At 34.0% G+C, this 24,394-nt stretch overlaps 1 protein-coding gene across 1 annotated transcript in view; it reads right to left on the reverse strand.

The window, feature by feature from the left end:
* Window positions 1-24,394, reverse strand: part of CNBD1 (cyclic nucleotide binding domain containing 1) — a 519,466-nt gene that overhangs the window by 210,721 nt on the left and 284,351 nt on the right. Inside the window, exons 7-8 of the mRNA XM_078071672.1 lie at window positions 13,018-13,155; window positions 11,675-11,807 (exon numbers count right to left, since the gene is read on the reverse strand). Of these exons, the coding sequence (XP_077927798.1) occupies window positions 11,675-11,807; window positions 13,018-13,155 (271 nt within the window). The remainder of the gene's footprint in view (window positions 1-11,674; window positions 11,808-13,017; window positions 13,156-24,394) is intronic.

A 24,394-nucleotide genomic window follows, 5' to 3' on the forward strand; every position in this document is an offset into this window, starting at 1 on the left:
ATTTTTATAATGACAAAATAAAAGAGACAATAGTCGTATGTGGGAAGTAGGAAGAAGTAGAGGAAAGTGTTCTATAAGGAGCTTCCGTATTGCCTGGGTTGCTCAAGAAAAGTTCTGTTTACTCATGAAAAAGTTGAATAGATGAGTGCTCTATTATTAAAAGATATTTAATTATATCTTATCTATTTACAAAGGGTTTGAGTTAATTAAATAAATGCTTTAGTTTAATTTAATTTCCATCTGGCAGCTGGATAATTATTTAAATGAGCAATTTTTTTTTTACTTTACACAATTGTTTAAGATATTGTTCACCTTTATCATACTGTTATTACAATTAGAGGGCTCGATTTGAAGTAAAAAAATGAAACTACATACTTCCTACAAAGCATGCTTGGATGTATTCTATGGATATTAATATATCTTTGTCAAATTGCAAAATCAATTGAGAACAAAATCAATGGTTTTATAGTACATAGTTGTATTAGTTTCCTGCAGTTACTGTAACAAATTGTCAAAACTAGGTGGCTTAAACTGTGAAGTTTATTTATTGGTAGTTCTAGAGACCTGATTTCTGAAATCAAGATGTCAGCAGGGCCTTGCTCCCTCCAAAGAATCACTAGGTGGGGCATCTATTTCTTCCCTTTTTTAGCTTCTGGTGGTTGCTGGCATGCCTTAACGTTCCCGGCCTGCTGGCTCATCACTCCAATCTATTCACATCACCTTCTCTTCTGCTTGTGTCTCAATAAAATCTCTCTTGCATCCTTCTTATAAAAATACACAGATGGCAGATAGGGCCCACCTGGTTAATCCAGAATAAGGTCTTCCTCTCAAGAGCCTTAAGGTTACCATATCTTTTGCCATACAAAGTAATATTCACAGGCTCTACGATTAGGAAGTGAATATATCTTTGTGGAGTCATTTTTTCTGCCTATCACAATAATAAAAGGCATAATCTAACTACAATATTTAAATTTGTATTTATCAAGCTGTTCAAATGCTTGCAATTTTTTCAAAGATAGATTATTTATTTATTTATTTATTTATTTTACAGAAAGAGAAAGAGAGAGATAGAGCATGGTGAGGAGAGGGTAAGGGAGAGAGAGAATCTTAAGCAGACATCCTTCTGAGTGCAGAACCCGATGGGGAGCTTGATCTCACAACCCTGAGATCATGACCTAAGCTGAAGTCAAGAGTAGATGTTTAACCAGCTGAGCCACCCAGATGATTGCAATTTTTTAAACATAAGTGTTGTCTAACAAATAAGAACTTCCCAAACTGATATTTTCAAACAACAAATATGTTTAGGTCTTAATAGCAATGTATTTTATTTCTATTGGCAAAGTTTTCAGAATTTTGCATGCAGACTCTAATAAACTTAAGACTTAAAGATCTCATGTACAGGGCATCTGGGTGGCTTGGTCATTAAGCGTCTGCCTTCGGCTCAGGTCATGATCCCAGGGTCCTGGGATTGAGCCCCACATCAGGCTCCCTGCTCGGTGAGCCTGCTTCTCCCTCTTCCTCAGCCTGCTGCTCCACCTGCTTGGGCTCTCTCTCTCTTTCAAATAAATAAAGTCTTTAAAAAAAAAATCTCATGTACGTGCATCCAGATCCACATGTTTTATATACTGGCAAAAAATTAATTATGAAATGTGCTATCAAGTCATGAGGAAACAGCCTTAAAAAAAAAAAAAGAAGTTTCATGGGAGAAAATTAAAGTTTCCTGAGTTGCAAAAGAAATTGTATATAGAAAGATCCAAATAGAAATACTGGATCATACTTAAATGATCTTGACAAATAAGTTTAGAAAATAAAGTAATAAAAGCACATAATCTGAATTTTAGATTTAGATTTATCTTTAGATAAAGATAAGCAATATCATCATAAATCCTTTACTAGAAATAAAAATTAAAGATGAAGCTGAAAAATCAAGTGGTAAGGCTGTTAAGTAGACTTGGGAACATTTACAGATGGCAACAACTAAAGGGCTTGAGTTGTAAGGACCAAAATGAAAGGGAAGGAAAAATGTGTTCTCTTACAAGTTAGGGAATAAGAACAAACATGCTACATAATAAAAACATAAATTACAAATATCTGTCAATGAAAACATGAGTTACAAATATCCACCCATAGCCAAACAAGTCACTGAGAAAGTTATGTTTAGTCTGAGTTCTGGAGTAGGATGAAAAGCAACTCTCTCATGAACAACCACAAATAATGGCTTGCACTCACAAAAGACTTGGGAGAGGGGATGGGGTGGTCTGTATTTAAACATCTCTGGGAAATATTATGAAAGTTTTGTTCTAACTTTGAGGTGGTAGGTGAGAGCACAGGTTTATTTAAATTTGTACTTGAGGATCCTGCCTGGTGTTTGTAATAGGAATTTAGGCTGACATACACAGATATGCATACATCTATGCAGCAACAAAGTACTCTGGTTGAAATTAAAAATGAAACAAGGCATCCCATACAAAGTGCAGACTGCCAAAGGTACTAAGGAAGAGAGAAAATGTATTTGAAAAGGTCTATTCCATACAATACACTGAATAATTAAAATGCCTCTCACATTGATTTCTTGCCATTATTAGTATTACTGTTGCCTTTTATCTCTTTGCCTCTGCACTACCAAAATGGACTCCTAATTGTTTTCCTGGTTTTCTACTGTCTCTCTCCTTTCTACCATCATTCATATTGCTCAGTCTGATTCATTCCTCTAAAACTTTTACTAGGTATCTTTTACTATTAAAAAAAATCTTTAATGCTACCATGTTAGCCATAAAATAAAGTACAAGCACATGAATATGGCATTTAAAAAGCCTGACTATCTATAGTTTTGACTGATCACAAATAAGCACCTGACCTCAGTTGGGCTGTTTGATCCACTCTCCTGATCATCTGCAAGGCATATATTGGCTCATATTATTTTTCCTTTCTCTCCTAGAATTATCATTCCTACCCTCTGTCCAACCACATCCAAAGAATGGATTTTCTTCCATTTAATTTCTACTGTATATGTTGAAAAATAGTCATTTAACAATTATCATGGTAAATAATATATATATGTCCATGAGTTACTGAAAATTATTTTAATGCAAGATATTTGTGATCCATCTCATTACTTTAAAATCAGTCATTGTTTTTTCTAATTATTGAATCTCTTGAAATCAAATCCAGTCAAACTACTCTACATAGTAATAAATGCATTGTAGCTACTCAAATATTTGATTTTATGTAATTTTAGAATGCATTTCTTTTAATATCCACAAAAGCAACTAATACAATGTATTATATATAATAGATGTTCAATAAAAATATTAATTGATTAAAGCCAAATGAAGAAATTCTTAAAAAGCACTTACAAAAGAGATCAACTTTGATAGAATGGATGACTAGAGTACTATTTTTGGTTCCTAAGTACAGAACACAGACTCCATATAAGTTTAAATAGAAAATGGTTTATTAGAAGGTATTAGCAAGCTCCAGGAAGACCATGAAACCAGGTTTCAATACTACAGTAAAAAAAATTAGCCAACAGAAAGGTCCACCCACAATATAGAGCTCTTCTAAAAGAAGCCTCTCTCCTGTGCATCACTTATAATGCTAGGGTCAAAATCAGAACCACCATCCTCATCACCATGCCTGTAAAAAGACCTGCTCCCTGACTTCTCCCAAATCTTGTATTTGTTGGAAAGAATTCAGGCCATAGTCAAAATTAAATCTTTTCAAAAAAGATTCTAGGAGATGTAGTCTTTAGCTTTTCTAGCTTCTACAGTAGAGGAAGGCAGGTAAAAGGTGTTTGAGAGGGGCACTGAGCAAATATAATCTGCAGTATCTATCATACTAAGAAAATGTTTCTTATAGAGATATTTATAAAAACAGTGTATACAATGACAAATATAAAGAGTAGGAAGGAGATTATACTTGAACTATATCACTTGAACTATATAATCATTCCATTCCTAATTACCTTATATTATAGAAAGTTGGCTGCATATATAGTTCACAAATTTGAACATAATGATTAAAAATAAAAATGATTAATTGATAGATTCTACTAATTTTTGCTCCTGGTGATTCCTTGAGGAGAATATTCTTTCAACTGCCTTTAACTGGTTTTGTCCTTCAATACCATGGCTAATGCTTTCTTATCTGATTATCATCTCAAGTTAAGGTTAGCTTTTATTATACTTAGTTTAAAACATTGTCACCCCCCCAGCATTCTTAGTTGTTAACTAATTGAAATCATATAATTCTCTTAAATTTCTACTCCAAGATAGTAAAGCAACGAATTTTGTTTTGAGATCTAACAACAAAATTATGTCGAATATACTAAGATTTATTTAGTGAATGACCTTTCCCTTGTATAGAGAAAATATATGCTCTAAAAAGTGGAAACATCATGTGTAAAGATTTTGAGGGGAAGGAGCCACTAGAGGTCATAAAAATCCTGAATGTCTGAAACATGAACAGAAAAAAGGATGATTCAATATAAAACTGGGAGACACAGGCAACACCCAGCTGCAACTGGTCTTTTAAACCATATTAAGGATTTTGTATTTTAATCTAATAACAATGGGAAGAAAGAATATAGCTAAGGAGATGAATAATAAGATAAATTTTATTTTAGTACCAGTCAATATAGCTGAGTGTATAGGATATAGTGTAGCTGAGGCAAAGGAAGGTGGGGAAGATAGGAGAGAAAAAGAGGTTAAAGTGGTGGCAAGATTCTGGGGCTGGGTAAGATGAAATAAGTGCAAGATACATTATAGTAAAAATGATACAAGTCAAAGACAAGGAGAAAATCTCAAAAGCAACAAGAGAAAAATGACTCATCACATAGTGAACCACAATAAGATGAAAAGCTCACTTCTCAACAGAAACAATTTGAAACCAGAAGACAACGGAATAATGTATTCAAAGTGTGTCAAAAACAAAACAACACTATCAACAAAGGTATCTTTCAAAAAAGAGAAACATTCCCAGTTAATAAAACCTGAGATTATCTGTTGCTATCACAAATACTAAGGGAACTTCTTCAGACCGAAAGCAAGGAACACCAAACAGTAATTCAAATCTGCTAGAAAATTTAAAAAGTACTACTAAGGGTAAATATGTAATTATAGAGGTCAGTGTTAAGTGCATATTTCTTCTCCTTTCTTATTTTAAATGACTTAGAGAGTGATTGTGTGAAATAATAAGTACATAATCCTGGTTTGGGGTCTGTTATATATGTGTGTATATATTCACCAATAACAGCACAAGAGGGCAGATTGTAGTAAACTAATATTGGACTAAGGAAAGGATATCAGATGGTACTTCAAATCCACAGGAATAAATGAAGATAGCTAGAAATGGTAAATAAGGTATTTAATATAATAAACACTATAAACATATACTTGCCCTCTCTTCTTCTCACAGTTCCTTTAAAAGATGTAAAATTATATGAAATAATAACAATTTATTGTTCAGTTTGAACATATATAGATGTAATATGTATAATGATAACAGCAAACAAAGAATGAGAATAGAGTTATATATGGTAATATTCCTATATCTAACTGGAATTAAGTTAGCAAAAATCTGAAGTAGATTCTGATAAGTTGAGATGTAATATGGTTAGCCCTGGAACAAACAAAGGAAATAACAAATATAGTGAAAAATCAGTTTTTCTGATCCAGCTTCCAAGGAGCTTGGGAGTCATTACTTCATTCTAATAACAAGAGCTAAAAAAACAAACAAAAACAAACAAACAAAAAACCCCAAATCAAGAATTTTTAACTTGTAAGAGGAGTGAGGTCAAAGGGAAAACTGCTGCCCCCCAAACTGGAGCAACTAATAAGCAAATACAAAGAATCACAACTTACCAGAAGAGGAACCTCCTTAGGAACCAGTGCTGGGGTAGAAAAATCTAAACCGTACTTGACAAATTGCTGAAAGTTCACTGTGAACAAATCTGAGTTTAAAATTCCAAGGGGACCCAGGATTCAGGAAATCCCACATTTTTGTGAGTTTTACCTTCTGAATCTCTACTAGGTCCCTACAGTAAATATCAGAGAAAAATTCCTCATGCTTCTGGCATGAAAGAGGCAAGGCACTCTGTTTTTAACCAGACCTGCCCTCAAGGGAAACTAGTAACCAGAGCCTAACCTAATAGGGTTTTATCAGAACCTAACCGAACTAGAGAACGGAAGTACCTAACTTCAACCCACTCTGACCATCCTGTTCTATCTAATGTGGGGGTGGGGGTGGGTGGAGAGGACTAAGAAGTATAAGTGAAACTCCCATTCCAGAAGCATAAGCCCACTAAAAAACTGAGCCCTAGTCACAAGACTATAAAACACTTCTTCCCCTACACCTTATGACCATTTTACTAAAACCTATTTATAGCAGTTCTATTTACAAAGTACCTCAGGCCCACCTATCAAGAAAACTGTCAAGAGAATTAGAAGACAAAGCACAGATTGGGAGAAAATGTTTGTAAAAGACATAGCTGAAAAAGCACTGTTCTCCAAAATATACACAGAACTCTTAACAATAACAAAATATCTGATTAAAAAATGGGCCAAGACCCTAATAGACACCTCACCAAAGAACATGTATGGATTGGAAATAAACATGTGAGCAGATGCTTCACTCAAATGTTATCAAGGAAATGCAAATTAAAACAACAATGAAATACCACTACAAATCTACTTGAGTGGCCAAAATTCAGAACACTGTCAACACCAAATGCTGACGTGGATGTGGAGTAACAGGAACACTCATTGATGATGGAAATGCAAAATAGCACAGCCACTTTAGAAGACAGTTTGGCAGTTTCTTACAAAACTAAACTTACTCTTAATATACTATCCAGGAATTGAGCTCCCTGACATTTACCCAAAGGAGTTGAAAACTTATGTCCATACAAAAATCTGCATAAGGATGTTTATTACAGCTTCCTTTATAATGCCAAAACCTGGAAGCAACAAAAATGTCCTTCAGTAGGTGGATGGATAAATAAACTGTGGTACATCCAGACAAGAGAATATTATTCAGCATTAAAAAGAAATGAGCTATTAAATCATGAAAAGACGTGGAGAAACCTTAAATATATATTACTGAGTGAAAGAGAACATTCTAAAAAGGCTACATACTGTATGATTCCAATTCTGTGAGACTCTGGAAATAGCAAAACCATTTAAAAAAAAGAAACAACAAAAAGATAAATGATTGCCAGTGGTTAGGGATGGGGGAGGAATTGATGTAGGAAGTGCAGAGGATTTTTAGGACAGTGAAATTACTTTGTATGATACTGTGATGGTGGCTAAATATCATTACACATTCAGCCAACCCAGAGAATGTCCAACATCAGGAGTGAGACCTAAAGTAAACTATGGGCTTTGGCTGATGATGTTTCAATGATAATGATGGTTTAATATAGGTTCATCACTTGTAACAAATGTACCAGTCTCAGGGAGCACACGAATAGTGGAAAATGGGTGGGCACCTGAGTGGCTCAGTCAGTTAAGTGTCTGCCTTAAGCTCAGGTCGTGATCCCAGGGTCCTGGGATTGAGTCCAGCATCAGGCTCCCTGCTCAGCGGGGAGTCTACTTCTCCCTCTCCCTCTGCCCCTCCCCCCTGCTCATGCTCACTCTCTCATAAATAAATAAAATCTTTAAAAAAAAATAGTGGGAAATGCTACACAAAACAGGGGCAGGGGTATATGTGAAATCTCTGTACGTTCTGCTCACTTTTGCGGTGACCCTAAAACTGCTCTAAACAAGCCTATTATGAAATCATTAAGTGAATTAATATATTACATTAGAAAATATCCAGTTGATACAAAAGATACCCATAAAAAAGGAATGGAGGAAAAAAAAATCAAGATCAATAGCACCTCTAAGCACAAACCTGGTTCTGCATGTTCAAGAGTGTGCACTGGGGCTAAAGAGTTTAAAACCCTACAGAATGATTTAATATGCAAGAGACTGAAGCCAAAGTAATACTGCAATTTAGAGCCCAGAACTTCACCCTTATGTCAGATAGAGGTTCAACGTACATATTCTGTGTCTGAAACTCTCCACTTTTGGTTTAGGAAGACTAGATATTTTTTTACTATTCTTATATTGGCCTATTTTATCTTTCAGAACTAAATTGGTTACTACTTTTTTTTAAGTGTCTCTAGTTATTGTTTGCTATGTCATATCATGCCTGGAAAAGACAGAGCATAATGATATACACAGGGTGACAATAAAATATACATAAGTAGTTCACTGATGCCAACTTAACATTTTTTTCTTATACACAATAACCACAGAAACAAGCTGATTAGTGAGATAAGCTGCTGGTTGTCTTTTTCCAGCCAGTCATACTTTGAAAAAAATAACACCTGGGAAGATTTTAATTGGTGTGATATGAACTGGACATGCCCAAATTACTAGCAGCATTGTACACATCTGTTACAGTCAGGATCCTTTGGCATGTGAAGCAAAAGTAAGAAGACTTAGGAAGTTAACAAAGGAAATAGAGCCAGAAATAAGCTTTACTTATTTCATAGATTGCCAAGGATTAATCCTAAATTCTATCAAGCTTTTGAATAATTAACTAAATCTCTCTGAAACTTCATCCAATATACATTCCTAAAAGAAGATCAAAACACACATAATTATGCTTTATAAATCATACTAGTGCTAATTTTAAACCAAGATAATAAAAGTATAATTTGAGCTAGAGTCTCTACATTTTCTGATAACAATTCAAAATAAATCTTGAGTAAAGTCGAGAAGTATTACATCTAATGCTTCTCTTTGATATATCAAGTTTGTCACTGCCATATAAGAAAATTTGATAAGGCTGACAGAACTTATTCTTCACGCAGGTATATTTATTTATAAGAACCACAGTATTTCAGGACTGAAAGAGGCTTTGAAGATCATTTACTGTAATTATCATTCTTCTCTAAGGAGGACAAATGATTTTTAAAACTGTATAAATGTAAGCACCACATATTTTTATTTGGGAATCAGTGGGAAAATAATGCTACTTTTGACTTATTCAATATAATCACAGACTGTCCAATGCAATAGATAGATTCCACCATTATTTTTAAAGACATGTACTAAAAAGAACTTGAACCCAGCATTAGTCTAAGAAAGTGTAAGTCAGTACTACCTTAATTCTGATGCTAAATTTAAATATTTTAGGTTGATATTTTAGATTGAGACACATAATAGTCATCATTAGTAATCAAATACATTAAAAGCTCATAATTATTCCCCTTTTTAAAATTCCATATTCTTTTGGCTCACATACATAATTGAAAATATATTTTTTTAAGATTTTATTTATTCATTTGACAGAGAGAAACACAGCGAGAGAGGGAACACAAGCAGGGGGAGTGGGAGAGGGAGAAGCAGGCCTCCTGCTGAGCAGGGAGCCCGATGCGGGGCTCGATCCTAGGACCCTGGGATCATGACCTGAGCCGAAGGCAGACACTTAACGACTGAGCCACCCAGGCGCCCCCATAATTGAAAATATCTTTGATTATAGTTTCTTTCCTCCTTTTTATTTTATTTATTTTTTTAAATATTTTATTTATTTATTTGAGAGAGCCGGAGAGAAAGAGCACAAGCAGAGAGAGGATCAGAGGGAGAGGGACAACCAGACTCCACCCTGAGCACAGAGCCCAATAGGGGGCTCAATCCCATGACCCTGAGATCATGACCTCAGCTGAAATCAAGAGTCTGATGCTTAACTGACTGAGCCACCCAGGTGCCCCCTTTCCTCCTTTTTAATAACCTAAAAAATATTAATGTCCTTATAGATAGGCAAGACTGAGACATTATTTTTTATACAAAATAGCCCTGGAAATGAGGCGTGGACCAAAATGTGATATTTCTGATACAAAAGGAGGAACCCATGATAAATCAAAACATCCATATTTAAAAAAAAATGTTTCTATACAATAAATATGTTGAATTTAGGAATGTTCAATTCCTAATTTTTCCTAAGTCAGTTTACTACTTGCTTTCTTAAATGTACTATTGGCCAAAAGTGGCATTTATAACTCATTAGAAAAAATGTTTCATGAACAAAAATATATCTAAAATTCAATTTTTGCAAGCAAGAAAAAATATATATATTTGGCTAAATACGGATTAAACACTGTATTTTTAAAAAGTGATAAATAAAATATAAAAATAAGCACTGGAAAGAAATTTGGAACAAATTTAGTAAAGGGCTATAATCTCACCAAATTTAACAAGTTTATTAGAGAATCTCAGTATTTGAAGCATAACTTTGTCTCTAATGATATTTACTTTTCTTCTAATAAAAGAACTTTCTGAATTGGTTCTATGCTACACCTCACTTTTCTATTACACAGTGACTCCCTCAAAGGATATCTTAGCCAGATTTTTCTTCACCGTATTTTTATTAACAGTCACATTAAGGACTTTGCAACTCAGACTCATTCTTTTTAGAATTTTAACTTTCCATTTAATTCAGAAATGTTCTCTTCCTGGCAACATATCCCTCACTACATTTATGGCTCTGTAGGCTTGAAATGCAAGTATTTCTCTCAAACACTACCTCTTCTATTATAATCCACTGTTTCACTAAGAGAAAAGCCAGGCAAGGCTGCAAACCTCTCTCTGTTGTTAGTGACTCTCTCTTGTAGGGCAGTAGGGATTCCTTACTGAAGGAGATCTAAAGCTGCTCTGACCCACCTACCACAGTTCCTCTTGTGTGGGTGTCTTAGTCAGTTTGGGCTGCCATAACAAATATCATAGGCCGGAAGGCCCAGACAGCAAGCATTTATTTTTCAGTTTGGGATGCTGGGAAGTCCAACATCAAGGTGCCAACAGATTCAATGTCTGGTAAGATCCCTCTTTCCTGTTTGCAGAAAGCTGCCTCCTTGTATCCTCATATGGCGGAGAGAGAGAGATCATCTCTCTCATGTCTCTTCTTATAAAGGCACTAATCCTACTCATGAGGGCTCCACTTTAGTGACTTAATCACCTCTCAAAGGTCCCACTTCCAAATAGCAACACATTGGGGATTAGGGCTTCAATATATGAATTTTGTGGGACACAAACATTCAGTCCATAACAGCTGACATCTCTTACTTAATGGGTTCTCAGAGACAGAAACAATTGTACAAAATGATGTAATGTCACCTACACTTTTTGTGTACACGTAAGCAGAAAATCCACACATCCCTGCCATGCCGAATATTGGAAATGTTGGCAGCTTCACTGTTGCTACCCCTTATCTCAGCCTCACCTTTCCTCTATATTTTCCACTGATAATGTGTACTACAAGTAAAGAGAAGCAAACTTGCTTCTTAAGTAGGTGTTCAATCAGGAGAACAGGACAAATGAATGTAACTTCTCACTGCATTTTTCCTTTTGGTCCTTACATTGACTGTCAGAGTAGGGCAATAAGGGTAGGGCCATGAGGAAATACAGAGAGATATGAGTAAGGACAGTTCTGAGATCACTCTTTAAGCCATTACAGAACTATTTTTTAATAAAAAACAGGCAATAATCTAAATGTCCAGTTAAAAGGATACATTAATAAGTTAGAGAAACACTCATTTGAAGAAATATTATATAAAACATTAAAACGATGAAAAATTACAAATTCCAATACTATGTTATGTAAAGAAAACGATCCCAAATTGCATTAAACTCACCATGACCTGGAGGAAATTTTTTCCATTTAATGAGTGCAACTAGCTCATATATGGATAAAGTGGGCCACTCTTCATAATATGGACATTTACGAATTAATTTCACCTTTTCTTTATTTTCAAGTTTTATTTTTTCCTGAAAAAAGTCATTAAAAAAGAAGGGGAAATGTATAGCACAGATAGATAAATGGCAGTAACAGAAAAATAAAAGTTATATGAGTGTAAATTGTATAAAATACATTTGAATTTTATAGGAGCATCATTTATGGTCACATAACCATATTGAAATTTTAGTCTTCAGATTTGCTACTAAAATTATATTTTCCCACCTTTCATAATATTTTTAGACTTCCATAAATGTTCTAGCATTTTTAAGAAATCCTGTCATAGTCAAGACTAATCTCAAAAGTTGTACTTAATAATACTGAATCATTGATACTTATTTTTTGAAAATAAAACATACAGAACAATTTTTTTTTAAGCTAGCCACTCTGAAATCAGAGATTTGGAAGGAAGTTGAATTCTGAGCAAGTCATCTGTACTACTGACACTGAGACCATTGTATCAAAAGAAAACCTAACTATTATTAGAGAGCTAAATCAAAAAGATGGTTGTCTCCTCATCTGCCTCCAACCTGAGCACACAACTGGAGCTGATGCCAGGGCCCTGTTGCCCCTGCACCAGACTCAGATCCTATCAAGAAAAGCTGGCAGAGCAAGACAATGGGGTCTTTCAGTGCAGTCAGTTACAAAACCTTTCTCTGTCATCAGGGGAGGAGAAATCAAAAAGAGGGAAAATTTTGGAGAATAAATTGGTAAACTTGAAGTAAATAAGTTATCTTAATGTAGCAGAATTAGGGGGTCAGAACTAAGTTGTGATCACCTATTCATGCAACTCTGGGTTTTTAATATCTATTAAAACAATGAAATAGCATACCAGTCACTCCCAAGTATTTTTTTTCCTCAGGTGGACTGTACAGATTTAGAGATCTCTCTGTATGATTGTCTGGTATCCCTAACACATGACATGCCTTTGACACCCAAAACTTATGTTTGTTGAGTGAATACATGAATAAGTGAATGTATAAATGACTGGATTTGAAATTCATGAAAAACCCAAAGTGCTAAAAATATACATAAAATATATCCATAGAGACCTTTCTTTCCACTTCAACTACCCATCATCATCAGAAGCTTAAATAATGTTCATCAAATAGACCACATTTTTATGTCTCCAAATTAAGTTATATTTAAAAATTACAAAGATACGGACATCTGTCTAGAGGCAAAACTTAGCTTGAATTTACACACATATTGTGTTAATATATAGATTAGATATGGTCGTACCGATTTTAACCTTGCATAATCCTTTGCAGGGATTTTAAGAATTTCACAATCTTCTTCTGTGATCACCGAGTGCTCCTTTGTTTCTGATTTGGTCTGAGCTGCAACTTCCAGGGTTCCAAAGGTACTCCATTGTCGAAGCTGTAAAAAATACGGAAGTAACTTAAACTTCATTATCACTCATCAACATAAAAATACCAGTGATGGTGATAGAAACAGTCTGGAAGAGTCTGCAAAAGGGATGATGGCAGGTCAAACTCCAAGTCTGTGAAAGAAGGGGATCTAAACAGTCTTGCAAGGATGTCATACTTCTGTCCAACGTTACCTTCCCAAAGCAAGAAAAAGTTTCCATTTTTTCACTAGCATGAAAGAAATAACTTATAAGAAAAGATCTTCTGTTTTATCCACTGATTCATTTTAAGTACCTAGAATAATGCTTGGAACATAGTAGCCATTCAATAAATATTTGGTAGTAATAATGAAAATGAATATAGTGTTATGCAGTATATAAATTACAAGCATATATATGCTTGTGTATACAAACACACACACACACACACAGGGTCTCCTAATTTAATATGTAAAAGATAAATATTTAGCATCCCCCAAATGTTACACTAGAATATGTATTGTAAATTATTAAGATATAATATGAATATATATAGCTACATAGAGGATCTATATTCATGTTTGCACGGGGAAAAATATACCATAGATAATATGTATCTATGAAATTGAGAAGTTTCTTAGGGAAAACATCAGGTCTATATGGCTAAGATGATATGAGAGGACCTCTGCTCTTCCATTTCAAATCTATAGAAAGGCTAAATTGTTTTCTTTTTAGATGAATGCATAGCTGAGCTTGAATCTGCAAGTCCAGAAATAAAGAGGAATTTTAAACAGTCACTGAAACTGAAGTGGTTCACGGTGATATCAAACTAGGATAAAGGCCTAAGGGGTTGAGTTCCGGGGTTCATCATACATGTGGGAATAGGAGATGAGACCCAGGACCACGCAAAGCGAGGAACTGGAATTGAGCTCTCGTGCCTAAAGCCTAGAACCTTGGAGGATCACCTGTATGTGAAATGGAGGCAACAAAAACTCATCCCACTAGTCTAGCTGGGGAACTGGGTACAGTTGTCACAATATCAGGATCCTAGGTCTATAACTTGTGTAGGTGAAGAATATACATTTACACATAGTACAGGACTCAAAGCTTAAAAATTACTGTACAGTCTGGTACACAACTAGTAAAACACCTAGTTATCCAGGAAAGTGCAAATTTTTTTTTTAAAGACTTTTATCCATCTATTTGTCGGGGGGGGGGGGGGTAGGAAGAGCACAAGCAAAGGGAGTGGCAGGCAGAGAGAGAAGCAGTCTCCCCGCTGAGCAAGGAGCCTCACAAGGGACTCGATCCCAGGACTCCGAACCCCGGGACCACGACCCCAACAGAAGGCAGACGCCCAACCGACCAAGCCACCCAGGCATCCCCAGGAAAGTGCAAATTTAAAGCCTTATGTATGAACCGAGGATAAAAGGAACTCACTCAGGGAGCAATCCCTATTAATAACAAAATCACAATAAAAAATTACAAGCCTCACAAGTGACAAAACTCCTATGAGGGTAACTCAACAAAGAACTAAAAAAAAAAAAAAAAAAGAACATCCTAAAAGAAGCTATATACAATTAATATATTAGATCATATCGCATTTGCATTTTGCTAAATAACAAAATTAAACTTTTATAAGTAAAAAAACAGTTATAAAAAAACTCAATGGACACATTAATTAAAACTTAAGAAATAATTCACAAAATGGATAAAACATGAGAAAAGCATTCAGAATAAAACATAAAATATAGAAGGAATTTAAAATAAGACTTTAAGAGATATAGAAGATAGATGGAGAGCATTCAGCATGTATCTACCAGGATTTCCAGAAGAAACCAAAAATAACGGGAGAGGAGTAATTATCACATCAGTGATAATGGCACCAAATTTTCCAGAATAGGGAAGAGGTGAGTCTTGGAAATGAAGGAATTAATACAAGACCTAGATATATATTTGTACTTTGTGTTCCTGCTCAGGTTTTGGTGTACTCTATTTATCTTTCTCCTCCAGGTCCCCCTTCATCATCTTGTTAGCGATCAGTAAATTCAAGCAGATATTTTCTACATATATTTTTTCAGATTTTCTAATTGTATTTAGGATAAGACTTGGTTTGTATTACCTAATAAACCATTATGAAAGCAGAAGTCCTCCACGACTTTGAATAATATTCTTAAGGCTTGCTTTCTTGATGTATTAACGATATCATCAAACTGCCTAATGTTATTAGGAAAGTATTACATTTCCAATATCCTTTACATACTCTATATATGTAAACATTGTTGTAAAACTGAATTACTATATAACTGAATTATTTAAATTATTAATATTTATATTTCCATTCTGTTCTATAACTATGGTCATCTTCAAAGTGCTCAGAAAAAAATAACTTTCAAACTAGAATTCTACATTTACTTAAAATAGGAATATGGAATGAGGAAAAACAAGCATCAAGTTAATTTTTGACATCATGTGAAACAAATTCCTCAAAAAGTTGAAAATGAGCTGCCCTATGACCCAGCAATTGCACTACTGGGTATTTACCCCAAAGATACAAATGTAGTGATCCGAAGGGGTACGTGCACCCCAATGTTTATAGCAGCAATGTCCACAATAGCCAAACTATGGAAAGAGCCAAGATGTCCACGACAGATGAATGGATAAAGAAGATGTGGTATATATATACAATGGAATATTATGCAGCCATCAAAAGGAATGAGATCTTGCCATTTGCAATGACATGGATGGAACTGGAGGGTATTATGCTGAGCGAAATAAGTCAATCAGAAAAAGACATGTATCATATGATCTCACTGATATGAGGAATTCTTAATCTCAGGAAACAAACTGAGGATTGCTGGAGTGGTGGGGGGTGGGAGGGATGGGGTGGCTGGGTGATAGACATTGGGGAGGGTATGTGCTATGGTGAGTGCTGTGAATTGTGTAAGACTGTTGAATCACAGACCTGTACCTCTGAAACAAATAATACATTATATGTTAAAAAAAAAAAAAGAAGATAGTAGGAAGGGAAAAATGAAAGGGGGGAAATAGGAGGGAGAGATGAACCATGAGAGACTATGGACTCTGAGAAACAAACTGAGGGTTCAAGAGAGGCGGGGCTGAGGGGATGGGTTAGCCTGGTGATGGGTATTAAAGAGGGCACATACTGAATGGAGTACTGGGTGTTATACGCAAACAATGAATCATGGAACACTACATCAAAAACTAATGATATAATGTATGGTGATTAACATAACATAATAAAATTTAAAAATGTAAAAAAAAATTAAGAATTAAGCACAGTAAAGGATTAATGACAATACCTCATAATAAAATAGAACAATTATAATGATATACTGTAATAAAATATCTCTCAAAATAAAAAAAAAGAAGAATTTTAGTTAGAACAATACTGAATACAAAGAGGAGTACAAAACACTTCATAATGGTAAATGTAAATAAAATTTATTGGCACATGATATTTTTAAAATAACTAATATGGGGTTACTTTAAAATAACATAGATTTAAAATACTTTTACAACAGTAACTCCAAAGAGCAGGAAGACAAAAAATAGTAGTATTGAGAATCTTTATACTTTGGGACTAGGAAATAAAAAAGATTATATAGCTTTTCTTAGTTAAAATTGCAAATTTAACAATATAGAAATTGGACCTTTATGGATGGAAAAAGAAAATAAACATAATGACACAAAAATAAAGTGATGAAATTTACTATGTCCCTAAAATATCTAACACCTATAATTTGATCTAAATAGGAGTAACAAAAACAAATAATTAGAGAAAATGACAAATTATTGAAAAATAATTTCCAGAAGAGAACAACTAAATAAACCACACACAAAAGAAACATTCTCAACCCTACTAGTAGACAGAAAAATGTTTATTCATCTATCAGATTGAAAATATTAAAGTATTCTAATCTATGAGACTGGGGCAATACTTTTGTGCATAACTCAAAAATATAAAATCCTTTTAAAATGGGAAATAATCTGGCAGTATTTACTAAAATAAACAAAGAATGTATGAAATGCTTTATCCAGACACCCGTCTCCTAGGATCTACCTTATAGAAAAAAGTGCATTCTTAAGTATATATTTACAAGAAGTTTAATGCTACACATTTTAATAACTCCCACCTGGAATCTTCTTTAATGGCCATCAGTTAATGAGTGTGTATGCGTGTGTGTGTCTAAATTTTTACATACTGTATAAAATTAGTGACATCTATGTATCTTATCCTTTAAGAATTCTTATAATAAAAAAAATCAGATAAAAATATATGTTGAAAATGTTTATAAACTGAACAGTTACAAAAACAATAATCTGTATAAGTTTATACAATTGTTCATATGCTTATGTGAGCTCAAAGAAAGTTGTGCAAGTGTGAACACCAGCCTATTCAGGGGAGAGGTGGAGCTAAAATGACAAAAGATGTATTACCTTTTCCTTAAAACTTATATTTTCTTTCAGTTACAACACTGAGTATGTATTAAATTTTAAGTTTTGGGCATTTTAAAAGACATTTAAAATGCAGATTCAAAACAACATGCTGTGTTATTCTCCATACCTGTGTTATCTCTCTTGATATCTTTACTGATATATGAAATATCTTAAATGATATATATTAGAAGTGTATAGTTGTCTCTGAATGATGAAAGTGAGTAACTGTCATTGTCTATAACTCTCTGTATTTTCTGAAATTTTCAATAATATAGCAATTTTGAAATCTGGCAACATTTCAAAGCTATTTAAATTATGTACATGTCAATCTTTCTCAATTTGGGGGGAAACATTCATTAAAGCTAAGTAGATAATCCTATTTTGCTGGAGATGGTTGTTGGAAGTACATAAAAGGAGCCATTTCTCTCACTTCTAAATTCTCATGTTTTTTTACTGAAAAATAAATTGATAATTCCCTTTATTGGGAAATGACGTATTTCTTTTAAAAAAGATTTTATTTATTTATTTGACACAGAGAGAGAGCATGAGCAGGGGGGAGATGCAAGGGGAGAGGGAGAGGGAGATGGAAGCTCCCCACCCAGCAGGGAGCCCGATGTGGGACTTGATCCCAGGACCCCAAGATCTTGACCTGAGCAGAAGCAGACACTTAACCGAGCCACCAGGCACCCTGGAAATGATGTATTCCCATGATTAAAAATTGTTACACTTTGCTAATAATACATGAGCCAAACATTTGCTTCTGAATAATAAGAGTTGGTAAATCATTAAGATTTCTTTTGAGTAAAAACATTGTTGAGATTTGCTTCAAACAGCATTTTACTGTTTCTCAAGAACAGTAGACTTTTACAGGTATAATTTTGTTCTTCCTGTATTATTTTTCCAATGCTTCTAGCTTTCAGGCATTTACACATTAAACAAGATCAATAACTAAAATTAGAATTGCTATTTTTAAACCAAGGAAAAGTCCTATTTTTAATCCTCTGGAATATTTTTTTTTTTCCCTAAAGGTCTGAAGAGTCAGACAGAAAATACAAAGCCTCTCTAGATCAGGGGTTCATAACCTTGGTCCAACGAGGGACTTTTAGAAGATTCTTGAACTACTAATGTCTCATGACAGTTTGTGGTTATTTGTAAATTTCTGTTCTTTCCTTGAATGGCTTTCTATAGCTTTCATTAGATTCTCAAAGGTGTCTATGTCTCAGAAAAAAATTACATTTCCCTATTATTTAAATGGCTTATTTAGAAAGCATATCTCATAACCAAATAATGTTGTACAACAAGAAAGTGATATGAAAATGCTGCATTTTATAATCTCTCATATACTTATGGAGGATTTGGGCCATATTAAGGGTATACTGTGATATCTAAAAGGTAGAAGCAGGAACCAACCTAATGTGAGGATAGTCTGATTGGGACCACTCAACCCACTGGCTGAGAGACTGGCCTGCCTGCTTAAATTCCCTGAGTACATTCATTCCAAACCCATATGCTGAGCCAAAGAGGAAGACATTTCCAGTCTGTAGGAAAAGAATTGATATTTGAAGATTACATGAATAACTATGCAGTCTTTAAGTAAAACCCACAACTCAAGTCAATTTGTAGATTTGGTCAATAAAGTCCTCTTTAAAAGTTGACTAAATAAAGCTTCCTATTATGTCCCTCATGCATTTTGGCAAGAAGGGTCTAGATATCATAAAGGATCAGAAAGGTAGAGGAAAAAATTCTCTTTATTTTCTTCAAAACAGAGTGGTTTCTTCAAGCATTCTCAGGGCATTCCTACCTCCTCAATCATTCACATGAAACACTTGTCTTAAATACCTCACACACTGACTGTTGATTTGAATTCTACCCACAGCTTAAAAACCAGTTTAGTCCCTAATTCTTTTCTAAAGCTCCCTGGGTAACCCAAGTTACCCCTCTTATTTCTAATAAATTATGTACTCTATTTTTTTGTTCTATAACATGCAATGCTCTCATAAGTAAGGGCACTCTACAAATATCAAAAATATATTACTCTCTTAAAACTTTGAGGATAAAGAAATGTGTTTCCTTCCCTCTAATATAGAAAGATTTTCAGCAGCAAAGGAGCCTGGGTTGAATAATCATCATTTGGTGCCACGTTAAGACCAGTCAATTATAATCAAATATCCTTAAATTTTAAAAGTTCAGTTGTAAAACATTAACTGATCTATTAGGCAATGTTAAACTTGGTATATGGAGTTTATCTGATGCTTGCTTAATTCCACTGTGGTTATAGGACATAATCATTTGAAATTTATTGAGACTTAGTTTATGCCCTAGCACCAAATCAATTTTAAAAATGTTCCATGTGCTCTTAAAGGAATATACATTCTGCAATTGTTGTTTGCAATGTTGAATACAGGTCTACTAGATCAAGTTTGTTAATTGTGTTGTTCAGATATATTTCCACTGACAACTTTGTTTTTTGATCTGGTTCCTTATCAGTTACTCAGTGATACCTATTAAAATTCCCCTCTATAGTTGTGGACTTCTTTACTTCTCTTCCCTCTTCCTTCCTTCCTTCCTTCCCTCTTTCCTTCCTCCCTCCTTCCCTCCCTCTCTCTTTCTTTCTTTAATTCTTTCTTTTTATTTCTTTTTTTCTATCAATGTTTACTTTATATATTTTGAGGTAACAATTTTTTTGCATGCAAATTTCACACTAATTATGAAATATCCCTTTTACCTTTAATAATGTTCTTGCAATAAAGTCTACTTTGCCTACTATCAATAGAACTACACCAGCTTTCTTTGGGTTAGTGTAATCTGGTTTATCATCTTCCATTATTTTACTTTGCAACTTCCTGTATTTGTAATAAGGTGTGTCAGCATATAGGAGTTATTTTGTCTACTCTGACAATCTTTGTTTATTAATTAAAATACTTAGTCTGTTTACATTTAATGTAATTACAGATATATTTAGGTTTAACTTTGCCATCTGAATATTTGCTATTTGTCTATTTTTCTATTTTTCATGTGTCATTTAATTCTTTTTATTCAGTGCTGAACACTGAGTATGAAAAACTGTTATTGCTGTAGATATCATCTTTCTCTAAGATGCTTTAGTTTTCTACTGACAGTTAAGTAGTGAACAGTATGTAGAAGCAGATTAACATGATCCAATCAAGAATTGAGGTATTTGAGGCTGGTTTTAGTTCTGGGTTTCTACTGATAGACTGACATGTTTATCAGAACTTCTTATCCTTACTAGACATAGAACTCTTAATTGCTACCTGTCAAATGCTATGAGACTGATGACAATTCTTCTTGTTAGATTTGTAGCTGTGATGGTTAATTTTATGTGTCAACTTGACTGGGTCATGGAGTACCCAGATAAATTGGTCAAATATTATTCTGGGTGTTTTTGGATGAGTTGAACATTTAAATTAGTACACAGAAAAAAGAAGATTGCTTTCTATACTGTGGCAAGCCTCATCCAATCAGCTGAAGGATTAGATTAGATTAGATTAGATTAGAACAAAAGACTGATCTACAACCAAATAAGTAAGAATTTAGGAAATTCTCTACCAGTGGCCTTCAAGCTGATCTCACTAGACATCAATGATTCCTGGTTTTACAGCATCTTCCAGACTTCAGACTCAAACTGGATATTGGTTTGGCAGATTCTGGATTTGCCAGTCTCCATAACTGCCTGAGCCAATTCCTTATTATCTATCTATCTATCTATCTATCTATCTATCTATCTATCTATCTACCTACCTATCTATCTACCTATCTATCTCTCTATCTCTCTATCATCTATCTAATCTATCTATCATCTATCTATCTATCTATCATCTATCATCTATCTATCATCTACCTATCTATCATCATCTATCTATCTGTCTATCTATCTATCATCTATCTAATCTATCTATCTATCTGTCTATCTATCTATCTATCTATCATCTATCATCTATCTATCTATCCATCCTACTGGTTCTGACATACAGTTTTTTATAGGTTTTTAGCCCCTTTTTCTATAAAGCTTAGGAATAAGCAAATACCTGAAAGAAAGGAAAGGCATATCAAGCTACCTTTCCTCTGATTTTCTTTTCCCAGTATCTTGGCCCCTCAAATCCTGATTGTCTAGGCATACAAAACTCAACGTTTTGTCACTCTGGTACTCAAAGACTCCTGAAAGTTCTGATCCATTGCTTTCTGCTTAGTTATTCATCCCTATGATGCTTACAAATTGTCAAATACCTCAAAGGAAAGCAACAGGAAATGTCTGGCTCCAAACGATGTATTTCATTTCTTTCTTGAACCATGGCCCTTCAAATCCCTTGGTTCTCTCGGTTGCTCTCAAATACCTTCAGACAGTTGTTTGGTTGGTTGCTTTATCCAGCTTTTATAGTGTTCTCAGCAGGGAGATTGGGTTGATGCAAGCTACTCATCATGGTCAAAAGCATAAGCTTTGGCAAACTAAAGTGACTGTTTCTTTAAAACAAGATCTACTTCTGTTTGTATTGTTTGGACTTTGTTAGCTTGCCCTTATCATCCTTACATGAAATGAGTGACAAAAATCACTCAGAATAATCAATTGGACAATAATATCTAAACCTTTCTCATAGAAGATAAAGGAAGGGTAGAGACTCTGGCAAGATAGTCCAGGAATTTTTATATAAATTGGTATCTGTAATTAGAAAAATATTCTGAAGAGCCTTATCCTGGTTTTGACTTTCTTTTCCTTAAAAACAATGGAGAGAAATTAGATGGCAGCTTTTTTTTTTTAATTTAATTTAATTTTATTATGTTATGTTAGTCACCATACAATACATCATTAGTTTTGGATGTGGTGATCCATGATTCATTGTTTTCATATAACACCCAGTGCTCCATGAAGTATGTGCCCTCCTTAATACCCATCACTGGGCTAATCCATCCCCCCCACTCCGCCTCCCCTCTAAAGCCCTCAGTTTGTTTCTCAGAGTCCATAGTCTCTCATGGTCCATTTCCCCCTCCGATTCCCCCCACTTCATTTTTCCCTTCCTTCTCCTAATGTCCTCCATGCTATTCCTTATGTTCCACAAATAAGTGAAATCATATAATTGACTTTCGCTGCTTGACTTATTTCACTTAGCATAATCTCCTCTAGTCCTAGATGGAAGCTTCTTAACACAAGGAAGGAACTAGTAGGCATACAAGGGGGAAAATACATATATATTCCATCTCTTTTTCTCTTTCTTTCTTTGTAAATAGATAGATCATATATATGATAAACAAGTCAACGAATATTAATGTATTAATAGCAGAATTTCTAATGCTTGAATTATTCATACACATCAGATACTAATAAGAATAATGTAAGAATTTAGCACTACTTTGCAGGTTATGTATGTCATATGTACTTATGTGTCCTGTTGAGTTTTCTCTGTCAATTAAAATTTTTTAAGTCTTTTAAAAATCATAAATTTTCTAGTTCGTAGAAAAGATATATCTATGAGTGCAGGAAAGGAGTGGATCAGCAAAGAAAAATAGTACCTGATGAACGCATAGGAAACACATTCCTGTATAAGTGTCACAGTACCTACAATGTAAAATCTCCTGAACAGCCCAGACTGCGTCCTATTAGCACATGAGCACAGCTCAGCTGATAACCACGAACTGAATCTCAGATACATCCCAAATATTTCTTTCTGCATTATTTTTTTTTATGTTTGAGAGAGACCAACTCATACAATATCTACAGCACTGACTGGAACAATAGTTTCCCTTTCCTGTTCTGTTAGATTTGGACTGCTGTTTTTTTTTGTTTTTTGTTGTTTTTGCCAAAGAGATATAACTTTTTATTCTATGTCTCAGAAGGTCCTAAATGACTACACTGAATTCTGAAGGAGTCACCGGCATGATTCAGCACTTTCATTTATCTAATTTGAAAATACTGAATGTATAATTCAATCAGAAGTATAGTTCAAAAATTAAACCAATTAATTAAAAAACAACATTTGGACAGATAAAATATATTTTGTAATTTTATAAGCAATTGGTGCTTGTTAAGTATTGCTGACTAGTTATAGATGAGAAAAAGCACTTTTCATACCATTATTATTTGAGATTTTTTATTTTCTTATTATAAGGGGGAAATAAATCTATCTGATATGTACGAGTATACCATTCAACCAGTAGAAATAATCATTCTAGCATGTCATTTAGTGAAATTGCTCTTTCACTGCAAAGTTATACTGCAGAAAATATAACAATGAGTGGCATATTCACAATCATTTAAGAGTAAGCACTAAGAACTAAAAATTCTTCTATGTTATAATATGAAATACAATGTCAGTTAAAGGAAAAGCTAACATCTACTTTAAATAATCATAAAATTTAAAAAATTAGCATGTAAAGCTTAGTAAAAAATTAATGGAGCATATGTTGAAATGCATACATTATAGGTATTCATAGATAAGTACTCATCGCATGTTCACTAGCAATAGCACTTATAAAATCTAAAATTCCTTAATGGATTGACATCATTCATGTGTTATATAGTTTCTCATTTTTAAATTAATTGCTCTGATGTGATTTGAATTTTATATGAAAAATGATATATTTTGTAGCTTTGTATAGCAGACTGTCTAATAAAGCAGAAACACTGCTTTCTGACTTTATATTCAAAATAAAACAATTTTCCACATAACGCTAAATTCAATGGCTCATATATCCATTTATTCTGAGTTTAATATGTTCTTATAAAGAAGATTCAGTTGAATAAGCTTAGATATAAAGTGAAATAACTGTGTCAGCCTAATCTCAATGTGAAAATGATTTAAT

Source organism: Halichoerus grypus, chromosome 5, assembly GCF_964656455.1.
Source record: "Halichoerus grypus chromosome 5, mHalGry1.hap1.1, whole genome shotgun sequence".
NCBI lineage: Eukaryota > Metazoa > Chordata > Mammalia > Carnivora > Phocidae > Halichoerus > Halichoerus grypus.